General features: G+C 41.5%; 5 protein-coding genes across 5 annotated transcripts; all 5 read right to left on the bottom strand.

The window, feature by feature from the left end:
• Positions 1-2: 2 nt before the first annotated feature.
• TM35_000093490 (myosin light chain kinase) lies at positions 3-1388 on the bottom strand (the record flags this gene model as incomplete). The annotated part of the gene is made up of 1 exon (XM_029024588.1): positions 3-1388. A coding segment is annotated over one exon (1386 nt), but the record flags the coding sequence as incomplete, so codon positions are not given.
• A 1201-nt stretch (positions 1389-2589) lies between these two features.
• TM35_000093480 (uncharacterized protein) lies at positions 2590-2982 on the bottom strand (the record flags this gene model as incomplete). Its single annotated transcript, XM_029024587.1, has 1 exon — positions 2590-2982. One exon carries the CDS (start codon positions 2980-2982, stop codon positions 2590-2592), a length of 393 nt encoding a protein of 130 aa, XP_028884364.1.
• Positions 2983-3185: 203 nt separating this feature from the next.
• TM35_000093470 (BES15S03c) lies at positions 3186-3524 on the bottom strand (the record flags this gene model as incomplete). Its single annotated transcript, XM_029024586.1, has 1 exon — positions 3186-3524. The coding sequence occupies one exon, from the start codon at positions 3522-3524 to the stop codon at positions 3186-3188; it is 339 nt and encodes a 112-aa protein (XP_028884363.1).
• Positions 3525-5392: 1868 nt separating this feature from the next.
• TM35_000093460 (expression site-associated gene (ESAG-like) protein) lies at positions 5393-6343 on the bottom strand (the record flags this gene model as incomplete). The annotated part of the gene is made up of 1 exon (XM_029024585.1): positions 5393-6343. One exon carries the CDS (start codon positions 6341-6343, stop codon positions 5393-5395), a length of 951 nt encoding a protein of 316 aa, XP_028884362.1.
• Positions 6344-6724: 381 nt separating this feature from the next.
• On the bottom strand, positions 6725-7027 carry TM35_000093450 (uncharacterized protein; the record flags this gene model as incomplete). Its single annotated transcript, XM_029024584.1, has 1 exon — positions 6725-7027. One exon carries the CDS (start codon positions 7025-7027, stop codon positions 6725-6727), a length of 303 nt encoding a protein of 100 aa, XP_028884361.1.
• Positions 7028-12465: the final 5438 nt, after the last annotated feature.

Here is a 12465-nt window from a genome sequence, read left to right as displayed (position 1 = left end):
AGTTTACGCTGATCTTGTGGTATCTTTGCAAGGGCTTCGGAAAAGGCAGTAGCCGCTTTAATCACATGTAAAACCTTCTCAAGATTCTTCTGCGCCTTATTACTTCTTGGTTTCTTTTTAACGGCACGCTCAGCATCCTCTTTCAACAGCAGCAGTTCATCCATGAGAGGATAGACATCCATGCTGCGCTTTCCCACAAAAAGATACTCATTAACATTCTGAATGTGACGGCAGACAAGTTCAGAAGGACAGGTGCAGCAGTCTTGCAAATGCCATCCCGGTGGGGGATTTAGAGCCTTTCCAAAGTCCACAAAATGTGTCTTGGAAGCGTCCGTCTGTGACTGTACTTCAATCACAGTAGAAAGCACATCGTGATGCCGTAAATATTTCATAAAAGGTGGTGTGTCATCCAGCTTCCCAAGTAAGGAGTGTGTGGTGCAGAAGACATGAACAGCGGCGCGTAACATTTGCTGTGCATTGAAGCGCCGTAGTTCTTGCAGACTTTCCCACAAATGACGATCTGGCTGGTCTGTATTCACCCACGCGTGTTTCAAAAGTTCCTGTGCAGAGGGACGTTGTTTTGGGTCTTGTGTAAGGCACGCGGTTATAAACGCCTTTGCAGTTGGTGAAATTGAATTCCATATGTCTTCTGAAAAACTCCATTTGTTTGATACAATTCTTCGAAATGTATCCTTGTACGAGCCAGCACCGAATGGCATTCGTCCACTGAGAAGGATATATGTAATTACACCCAATGACCATATATCACACTTTTCATCATATGGTTCACGCTGAGTTAAGTAATACCCCACATTGATTACCTCTGGGGCAATATAGGATGGAGAACCACAGCATACACGACTTGGGATCGTACCTGCAAGACCAAAGTCAGCGAGACAGATATCTGAAAGATATGATACACCATTAGCAGAGGAATCATCCTTGTGCCGAAGAAGCAAGTTTTCTGGTTTAAGATCACGATGTATGATGCCTTTGGAGTGTATATGTGCAAGCGCTGAAAGTAAGTTCTTCACCAAGTCAGCTGCACTCTTTTCACTGTAGTGCGATAATCGCACAATGTGGTTAAAAAGCATACCACCATTCAAAAGATCCAAGACAAGATATATTCGTGACTCACTTTCAAAATGATCGATAAGCCCAACAACGTGCGGATGGTGACCAATTTTTTCCATTACTCGTATTTCAAAGTCAAGACTGTCAATATCTTTCGGACCAGCTTTTCCCTTGTTTACTACCTTTACCGCAAACTCCTGCTTGGTCTTACGATCTACACACTTGTAAACAACAGCGTATGCCCCTTCACCGATGGGATCATTATCCGTCAGGGCGTATTTTTCGGTAAAATCTATTGATGAGTGGTCTCCCATGATGCCTCGCTAGCTATCACCTAATGATTATAAAAAGGGATAGAGAGAAGAAGTACACCATAAAAGTAGTTAGAAATAATAATAAAAAGTTTAAGATTATTCACAAATAATATACTAATAATGTTTTTTATTTGCCTTTTACACTCTCGTAAGAAGAGCTCCTAGTGGATATAAAAAACAAACCAAGAAGAGACCAAAAACGGTATATAAGATTTCCATTTTATGTCTGTAATTGTAATTGAAAACAATAAAAGGAGGAGGTCATTCTGGATCGCGCTTCCGTAGAAAGAACAATATAATTTAAGTGTTCATCATACAAGTAATAAGTATATACAAATGGATGTTTTATTCTAAACAAACATAGAAACACTCAAATACCTACACAAAAAGAGAGAAACAAATTGTATGCAAAAGGAAAGAACCATCCTCGAAAGAATCAAACTAAATGAAACCACAAGAGAATAATCTTAGCCCCACTCTCACCGTAAAAACAGAACAGAAAAACAAATAGAAAGCCCCTGTATTTATCCTCCACGAATTCGAGCCCCATCGTGTATAAAAAAAACAAATCTCTAATGTTTCTAAAATAGTTATTTATTAAAAACATACTAAGAACTGACAAAATGAAAGTGCTGAGAAGCCCCTTTTTAGCCCGCCTCCCGCCCGGGGTAGAGAGGGTGGGGTGGGCTTTCAGAAACTTACGTTTGACAGACTATTAGGAATGAAAAGAACAAATTATCCGAAACGTTAAAACCCCAGTACACGATTTAATACCTAATAACGTAAGACTCGATCATTCTTTTCGCAAGGTGACAGAAAAAGAACGGTCAATGTGTAGTGGTAAATGGAATTTGTTTCAAAGGACCGTAATGAGTAAAAGTGTTTATTATTTTGAATATGGATGGATCTCTCATAGAACCATCACAAAACCAACAACACACACAAGAAGCGCAACAGGGACCATGTAGGAGACCATGATGGTGCTGTCAGGACACAAGATAACCATTACATTTACATGTTTTGATACTTCATTCATTTGGCCCTCAGTTAACTTCGTCCCCTTCAAAGAACTTTTGTTTGCCGTGTGTGGAGACCGACCATCTGCGCAATCAAGAGTATTGTGGGACTGTATTGGGTTGTCAATGCCACTTGGATTAGATGCGGATTGAGAAGTGGCAGCAACAGCAGTATCACGCGGCCCTCACGTTACACCCTCTTCTTTATGTACGGCACTTTGAGCTCCAGGAGAATCTTTGTTTGTTGTTGTGCCAGACTGGTGATATTCAGTCCCAATATTAAGAGTTGTAGGTGTGGGAATTGCACGTACAGTAGCAGCAGCAATAGATTCATCAGTGACCACACCAGTATAAATGATGTGCTGGCTCATATCACAACACTGTAGAGCAGCTTCCTCAAGCCTTTTAATGTGCGTTTTACTCGCAGAATTTGCATAATGACCATCAGCACTCGGTTGTGTCACATGTTCATTCCCAGACGTGTGAGTAGTCTGTTCCTGCACATTTTCTTCGTTCTTCCAAGGATCCACGTACTCTGGATACTCAACAGTTGGAGGTGCGGTTTCCAGCATCCCCATGCACACGTCTCTTAAATAGGGAGACCGAATACTTCCACTCTTGAATACTTCGCCCTTCACATCAATTACTTGGCACTCCTCTAAGCACCTATATCACCTGTCTTTGTCCGTATATCCCTTGTACTGCACCTTCACCTTGTCACAAATTCCATTGATTCTAACATTTCCTTAATAACCCTGGTTGAACTTCAGCTCTTTCACATTCATACACCACCACTCAGCAGCAACCTGGTGGGGGTGATACAGCTGACACCATGTCGACACGCGCCCAAGGACTTTCTTGGATATATTTTTGCCCCAGCATGATGCGGCTGGCCCTGGTGCTTTATAGCGCCGTAGTTTAAGCGCCAACGGGTCTTCAAGAAGAAAAACGTCGTTGACTCTTTGCTTCCTCTGACAATACGAGGTACTGGACCTTGGCACCACGATGAGGTGGCCCGCATTGTCAAGGAATTTACTTGGTTTTTTTTTCCATCATGAAATGCTGCAAGTGTCAGTGCCGTGTAGAACATGCCGGGAGTCTCACCAGTGTACCGACTCATCAGTTCTTCCTTTTCAATGTACCACTCCCAATCCGAGGTTTAAACATTATATCTCTGATGAAAAAACATTCATTGGACAATCGACCATGGTAGCGGTCACGTGTCTTCTCTTCCACAGTGGGGTTTTTTCATCGATCGGATTGCTTTATAGCTACCATTAATATTATCTGCATAAGTCACCATTTCAATTCTAACAATAACTTCATAGGCAAATCCAAGTCCATGCGTATTTTTGTGAACAGCAAAGCGAACAAATCTTCTCGTATTCGCAATCTCTTTCGGCTAAAATGTGATATAGGCAGAGGTTGGCCGTTCGTCGGTGTCCTGAGCACAAGTTTTTACTCTTCGACTCGATGCAGTAAGACCCGAAAAAAAAAAAAAAAAAAACAAAATCAGCAGGAGTAAATGTGGCGGATATAGATCCCTCACCAATAACAAGATCAGTGCACTTACCTTAAAAAAAAAACACAAAATCAGCAGGAGTAAATGTGGCGGATATAGATCCCTCACCAATAACAAGATCAGTGCACTTACCTTTAGGGAAATTCACATCATTACCATTTGTCACAAATTTGTTTTCCTCCCCTTTTTAACACTGAAACGATCTCTGTGTAGTATGATTGCAGCGGGAAAGATTTCCCTCAGCAGGAGATTCCGCTTTGGTCTCATTATCCCAGCCACTTCATCACACGACACTTTCTCTTCCTCTTAACCAAGCCTCACCTTAGTGGCAGGTTGCCTTTCTGGTAACATTTTTCTCTCTATGCAGCAATGAATCACATTATCCACATTCCTTGCAGAAATAGTAATACGAATAGAATGTCAGTTGCCTTCATTCTCAGATTAAGTAGAGACAGCTTACGCCTGCCAAGCACTTTCTCCTTTCTGTGGCAGCTGTTGTACGGAAGCAGCAAAACACTCGCAGGTGCAGTTCAAAGGGACATGTGCAGTCTACAGTAGGTGACGCATGGAGTGTTTCTCCATTTCTTAATGGTGTGAGTGTGTTTGTTTTTGTGTTGCTTTGCATAGATATACGCAGGAAAAAGAAAAGGGGATGAAAGATGAATATAGAGACAGATATTAGATCCAGCATAGAATCAAAGAAATGTATACATTGACGGTAATACTCTCAGAAACAACAACAACAACAACACGGCACGTGCAAATATGAAGGGCTACATACTAAGGGAACCAATGACACTATTACCAAGAGCAGCTGGGTACAGCCTTCGTAATCGCACATCACGAAGTACACCCCGTAGCATGTGTCATATTTCATTGCAATCGAAAAGAGAAGCAAATGCATATTGACTCAGGAGACCCTGTGTGATCAGCAACAATCAAAGAGGAAAGAACAACAAGAAAAAAAAAAAAAACATATCCATTCTTCATCGCTACACTTACAGTAACAGGCGATGAAACTATCATAATAAACCCTGCGTTTCCAAACAAGATGATAGTAGTAGAAATAGGATTGCGTCCACAAGGGAGAACTTATCTTGTAGACGTTTGAAGCAGGAGCCATGACTAACGTACAGAGTAGTCAAAACACATTACTCATTAACCCAGCATGGTCCAGAGACCCAATATAACTAAGATGTATTCATATAGTACGTTATCCCACTCTGATGAATCACCTTCTCCTCCAGAGAAATAAAAAAAAACAAAAAAAAAACAGAATATGGGGATCTCCTGAGACTTCATGCCAATAGATTGAATTGGTGAGTGCTCCCATAAATGGGTCTATTCCAGGCAGACGTTACTAAAGGCGCCCAAACCAAGCAACAAGGTTAGAGAAAAGAATTACATCAATGTGTTTTTTTATAAATACAAAGGTGGAGAAGCAAGAAGTTAGGAAAAAAAGAAATTTACTTTGGAAACGCACTCGCAAGCCAACTCAACTTCAGTGCATCCTTAGCAGGACATAAGTTTCCATAACGGTAGGCGTGAGTGTAGCCATAAGCATCTTGCACTTTCACAAACGCTTCGGAAAGCACACGACATCTGACTGACCTGAGGGATTGAGGGCTGTAATAAATCTCTTTAATCCATAACGTGTGATTTATTATTTTGGGGAGAAACGGTTGCCACCCATCCATAGGACCTGGGAAGTGAAAGATAGCAGAATTTGTGAAAGCTCCTTTAGAGGGAGAAATAAAAAAAATTTTGTTGTAGTCAAGGTCAATAAAACCGAACGGTATACGTTGTTCGGTTGGAACTCCAGGTACTTGAGAAACACTCCAAATGTAAAGCAATGTCCAGATAGACTGATCACACCACCAATCACTCCGTGTCTCCAGCAATCTGGTGTACGCCAGAGTCGCAGCACGAAGCGCCCATACGCGTCCGACATAACCGCCTGAAGTAAGGAAACGGTATTCCTTTTTCTTCTGTTGCGACAAGCGTCTATTTTGTGTTATCGCTGCTGCTTTCCACATTCGTGTATAAAACCAAAGGCACTTTCTATAATGAGGTTTTGGTCCTTTGCGGATAACTAATTCTAGTTGTGGTGCGTAACAAAACGATTCACTTGAGAAAAGTATGGGTGCTGAAGCCTCACCTCGATGCACAGCAGCAGCATCAAAAGCCTCAGCAGTAGGTGCGGTTGTGGCCATGAAGTGTGTCAATGCTTGTTGTACCCTCTGGGCCCCAGTGAAAAGGGTGTCCCCACCATCAAACACAACAACAATGTCATCCTCTCGTAAACCCTCACGATCAATATAATTCAAAATCCATTGGGGCCGATGTGTGTGCGTATAATTCCTCCCGTAGGCAATAGAAATCACAGACACGTTGGAGAGAAACGAGCTAAGAAGCATTTTGCACCAACCCAGAGTCGGTTTTGTCTGAACAACAAGAAAAACCACTCTTGGTTCGTTGCGAAGATTAACTACCTGCATTGACCACGTCGAACGGTCGCTTATCCCATTCAATGAGGCAGGTCTGCTATCCAGTAAGGCTAAAACCAGAAACAGTGACAGTAATGGGGCAAGGATGAATAAAAAAAACAGGAAAAATCGATGTACCTTTCGCCATTGAAGAAAAACTTGTGAAAATAGCTGCATGTGTCTTTAAGGTGGTGGGAAATGGAACAATACTGGATAAAGAAATGAATTCACAGTCAAATATCAAAACGCAAAAGAAGGTAGCGAAAGTACTTTCAAGCCCATGGAGATTAATAAAGAAGTAGTAGGCAATTATCATTCAATGTAATGCTTACAAGGGAAATTTAAAGGGAAAAAAAGCGGAGAGAAGGAAGGCGACCCATCTGCAAAAAAAAAGACCATAGAGATCTGAAATAAAACGGTTAAAACAACCCATACTAACACGAATATGCGTTTAGATTTGGCGTTTCCCCTTGTACTTAAAAAAGAAAGGTAACTGAGAAAAACAAGGTTTTCTGCAGTATACCTGAGATTCCGATACGGGGGAGATTTCTTTGAAATGTCCACAACAGAGTACACAAACCAAAACATGAAATCAACTATCATATCTGAACACATCTGGCACAGCTTTCCTTCTTGGCATGGTGTCAGGTTTCAGTACTTCCTCTACGTTGAGGGAAGTCAAGCGCTTCCTACTGTTCTACGTCATGTAGAACTGTAGTGTATGCTTGACAGGTGTACTGGAAGGGCACAAGATAAACTCCTGAAGGAGTGTGTCCAAAAAGAAGAAATTATTTTCTTCTTCCTTTTGCATCGCTTCTCTTATTATCGTTGGGACACTGAGAAGTGGAACAAAGTTGCAGAAGTTATTGCGGGGCGACCACATCGTATCAAATCTAGGCCCTCTCTGAGTACTCCAGATGAATGTGGCCTCATTGAAGGCGACGAATTTCGTGATCCTAGTGTCGAAAGATGAGGACATCATTGCTTTCCAGGTGATGAGGATATTATCATTCCATATTTCTATCGTGTACACTGGCAAATACTTTACATATACACATAAACACGCCGTGTTAGAGGAGATGATGTAGCAATCCTTGTCCGCAGGACGCTGAGCTTTCACCGTATACCCTTTACAATTCCCGACTGTGACTCTAACACCAAAGCAGTAATCGTGCAGAAGGTGACTCTAGATGACAACAGAGGCATGATTGTTGCAATTCTTTACTTGCTACCCCACGGAAAGTGGTTTCCAAATCATTGGGCGGCTAGTCATGTAATTCCTTCTACTGAACCTGCTCCTCCTTTGTGGGAATATCAATTCCAAATAATCCATGGTGGGAACCTTTCCTAGAACCTTCCCCAAGGGGGGACACAGCAGAGAAACCACTACACCTCTGCACGTATACGGGACACCCTTATGCTGCCTAAGGCATCTGAGGAGCTTACGTTTACACGCGGTAAAACGAAAAGATCCTACGTTGATCTAACAAGGTCACAATTCCTTGGAGTGTTAAAATGAACATCATTTGTTTCAACGTTCAGTGACCACTGCATGCTTACCTTCAACCTACACTTGACTGCAAATATAGCAACCCCCTCAACAGCAGACTCTTCACCAGAGTGATTCTTCTACATCTGGGAAAAGTACAATTGGGTTTCCTTCAACAAAGAGTTTGATTTACTGCTTTTACGACACAATCACTGCTAAATAATGCCTAATATTGAAACTTTTGCGTGCCCTTTCGAGTTACACTGCGGACGCACTATCCACGAGGCATGCATCCTGAGGGTCACACCACTTGGGGAGACCACGCTGAAGGAAGCAGATCATCTTGACGATGATACAAAGGCCCACTGCCCAAGACTTCCCTCACAAGACCACGAAGTGGAAGTGTAAATAGGAAAGAATCATTATCTTCAATAAACCAGAAAAAAGAGATTCACACACATATGTATCATCAATGTCTCAGTAGGTTGAACCTCAGAGAACACCTATTCTAGTGGTATATGTCTGGAGAATATTGAGCATCCTCTCCGTCAGTCACATCAACGTTAACCTACCACGGACAGCATCATTTTTGAACCACAGAAAAGACGGCAAGCACATTTAATCGTGTTTTTTTTTTTTTTTCTTCCTTATAGACAAAAACTTCTTTAACGGTTTCAACAAAAATTGAACTCTTCCTCAGGCTATTATTTTCCCCTCTTCAAAAATGGTCACGCAGGAAGACACATTCCACTACGATACCAGGAGTGCGATAGGTTCCTCTACACCCTGTATAGATGCACGGTCCACAATACCAGAACTATGCGCCGCCTTACGTGATATACCACTCGAGAAAGTACCCGGACCTTATGAGGTTTATGGCGAACCGTTATGGCACTTATCTGATAAATGCCTACAATTGTTAATTTGTTCCATTAACGACAGTTGGAGAACTAGCCACATCTCGCATCAGTGACGGTAGGCTATAATTGTACCGCTCCTGAAGCCCGGAAAGTCATCAGAAGCGTTAGATTCGTACCGTCCCATTAGTGTTATCTCTCTCGCAAATGAAGTAGCTGAGAAGATGGTGTTGAAGAGAGTGCTGTGGGTATAGAAGCTACACCGACACCAATAGTCATGCCACTAAAATGCAATTGCTTCATCTGATAGATGAAATTGAACACAACAGGAATTATTACCACGAGGTTCAACTTGAAAAGTGGAAAGGGAATACAAGTAGACTATACATCATACCAAACTCTGCTGATGCTTATAGATTTCAGTAACATTTTTGACTCCATTGATCATACAATCTTGGCCCAAATACTTGTACATATATCTGGAATGAATTGCAGGAGATGGTTATTACATTTTCCTTTCCAAATGCTATGCAAAGACATAAGTAGTATGCACTCACAGTGAGAGGAGGAAAATGTCACGAGGTGTACCAAAGGGATCTCTAGTGGGGGCATGTTTTTTTTTTTGTTGTTTGTTTCACTCTACCTCTATCCACTCCTCAAATTAATGAATGCCTACCCCGATATCCCCTAGCAGACATTTATTGTAGTGATCTGTAAATCACCATGAGGGGTCAATCGAAAGAAAATACAGCCCCAATGTCAAATATAGTACCCACTAAACTGCACGAGTGGAGTCAAACTAATGGCCTTTACTTAAACCCTTCAAAATGTGAAGCCCTGTGGTTCATCCTCTCTCTCACTCTCTCTCTCTCCACACACACAGACATACGTGCACAGAATGAACGATGATTGTTATCAGTAGGCTAAGTGACCCATTGTGATTGCCAGATGCGCTATCACGACCACAATGGGTCACTTAGCCTACTGATAACAAAGTTCCTCAGCGTGCCGTTGGATCTGCGGCTAACAGTCATTGTGGCCTCATCCAAGCAATGTGCCTCCACAGCCACACATATATCTCAACTAAAATTCATTCCTCAAAAAGGAGTAGGACCCAAACTACATGATATTCGAACATTTGTCATTAGATATGGATCTTCTTAGCTCCTATATACCGGCTACCTAACATGGGCTCTCACAACAGATTCCACCAAAAATACCTTAAAACGGACTTGAACAATTTTGGTATGAATGGTAAGCAGAAATCTGAGCACAACTTAGCCAAAGAAGTTTCAAGATAATTCATAATGCTCTCTCATCACGCAGGCGGTGCTCAATACCTAGAGTTACTGAATCTAAATCTGATAGATCTTGTGAAGGGTGTCGTGTCCACTGAAGAATTTGTTTATGGGATGTTGGTTGTCTCCCCGTTAGGATATCTACAAATTCGTATATCAACACATAAATCATCTGAGTATTATAAGAGATAAACTGTGCAAAAAAAAAAAAAAAAACAGGTTCGTAAAGAGCTCCTTCCTCATATAACCAAGAAAACTCAGCTTTGTAGATCAGAATAGAAGTCTAATTGCCTATGAATCGCACAATGACCAACGAAAAAGCACTTCTACTCAAGCAAAGACACATCAACTTCAATACCCCTGCACATCATAAACACCGTATATATGTTCTCTCCACTGATGGTAGTGTAGATGTCGCTTTCTCAGATGGAGGGAGGATACTGCTCTCTTCCCATGACTCCACCGAGATCACTAATAAAAAAAACTGGAGACTGCGGAACGCAACCCTGTGACTACAAAAAGAGAATTACGTGCCATACTACTTGCACTACATTGATTGGTTTTACCCTGTAAAGCACACCCAGAAAAAATTTCTCTCGGTTGAGGTGACAAAGAGTCAATCCCTCCTTATTGCCCTAAACAAGGGCTCACTCTGCCAGACCGAGAGGACGGAGTATCCACACTATCAACCCTCTTTAACCTTAACTCAAGCTTGATGAACCGTACATAAATAGTTTCGTTATATATATATATATTCTGGAGTACGAATATACGAGCCAGTAGAATAATATGAAACAGATTTCTTGACGTTTAACTCTTACAGATGAGGGTATACCGTCACTGTGGTGTGCAGAACCGCGTAACCTTCTCACAACTACACTTACCAAAGAGTAGCGAAGTAGTCTACATCAAGACACAAACCATTATCAACTATGCGAGAACAAATCCTCACATCTTAATGGTATGAATCTCATCAGAAATGAGGACCTTTCAGACTAAGAAACTCTACATTTAACGCACCAAGATGCGGTAATTCGGTAACATAGGGGATCACCTTTTATGGACAGTAAGAGACTGTGCGGACACATGCGTACCCTGTCATATATCCACATAAAAATCCACAATAATGTCACCCTTATCCGATCCACCAGCGCTGTATGTTGACTTACAAACATATTAACCAATCCGAGAAAAGGTAACTAACAAAAGTAAAACAGTCAACTGATTGTAGGCAGGTATAGTCTCCACAATGTGACACTATTTTTGTACGTTACTCAACTCTCCTCTCTCAGAGCAAATAATGCCACCAAAAGATCTTCATGATCACGTCTGTAACACCGTATGACTTCTCTGAATTGGTCTTTTTCTTGCGAAGATGCACGACGCAAAAGGGAAAACGCCCCACGATGAGAAGAAAAACACACAAAGATGTAAGGCAATCGAAATTGTGGATCGGTAATATGACCCCTCTTAAAAAAGATAAACTAGTCACAATAATAACGATACACATCCGCCATGAGATCCTGTATGAACAACTCAGATAATACTTAAAACGTCGTAATAATCGTCGTCGTTTGCTATTCAACATATATTTCCAAATGGCATTGGGCCGTCAGAGGTGCTGATAAGAGAAAGCGGAACAATAAGGGCGAAAATGAATGATAAGACGATAGTTAAAACAGGGAAGAAATAGTGAATGTCATGCGAATATAAGATTACGTTGAAGGGAAGAAAAAAGAAATGAATGCAGTTTTCGGGGAAAAACGTGAACGGTTGTTGAGATGAGTAAAGAATATGTGTGAAAAACAGGTGTTTTCCACCTTTTATGTATGGTAATTGTGTCGTTGCTGCTTTCATTGCACCTTTCGTAGGGATAGCAATGGATATGTGTCTCTTACTTTGAGTTTTGTTTTATTCCTTTGCATTTAATATCTCCTTTTTACTGCGGTTCAACTGCGTAAAAGGGTCTCCCACGGTTATGTTTGGGGATACCATTTATAAACTAATTTTTGGCCCCCTCCTCATCTCTCTGAGTGTCCTGGTTTGTTTGTTTGTCTGTTTCTGTGCGTGCGTGCTTATGTTTTTGCTTCTTTGTGTCTTCGGTTGACGTCATGACAGTGGTGGTTGGGTCTGGCTGAAGCCTCCATGACACTCCGTTTGCATGCGATTGTTATTTCTCTATTTGGTTACTCAATTAGTCACTCACTCTTACACTGTATGCACCTGAAGGGGAGTGAGGGGTGGTAGTGGTGCTGTCAAAATACCCAACAGAAGGTATATTGCGGATTTTCTCTTTCTTTCCTCTTTTTTTTTCTTTTATTGCTCTCCAACAGTTATATTGAGACGATGGATCAACTCATCTCAGTCGTCAATGAGCTTCACGATGCCTTCGCAAATGTGAAAATGAAT

This window comes from Trypanosoma theileri, assembly GCF_002087225.1.
Source record: "Trypanosoma theileri isolate Edinburgh chromosome Unknown TM35_Tth_9_V1, whole genome shotgun sequence".
Classification (NCBI taxonomy): Eukaryota; Euglenozoa; class Kinetoplastea; order Trypanosomatida; family Trypanosomatidae; genus Trypanosoma; species Trypanosoma theileri.
The sequence above is the reverse complement of the archived record's forward strand: the minus strand, read 5'-3'. Positions and strand labels throughout refer to the sequence as shown.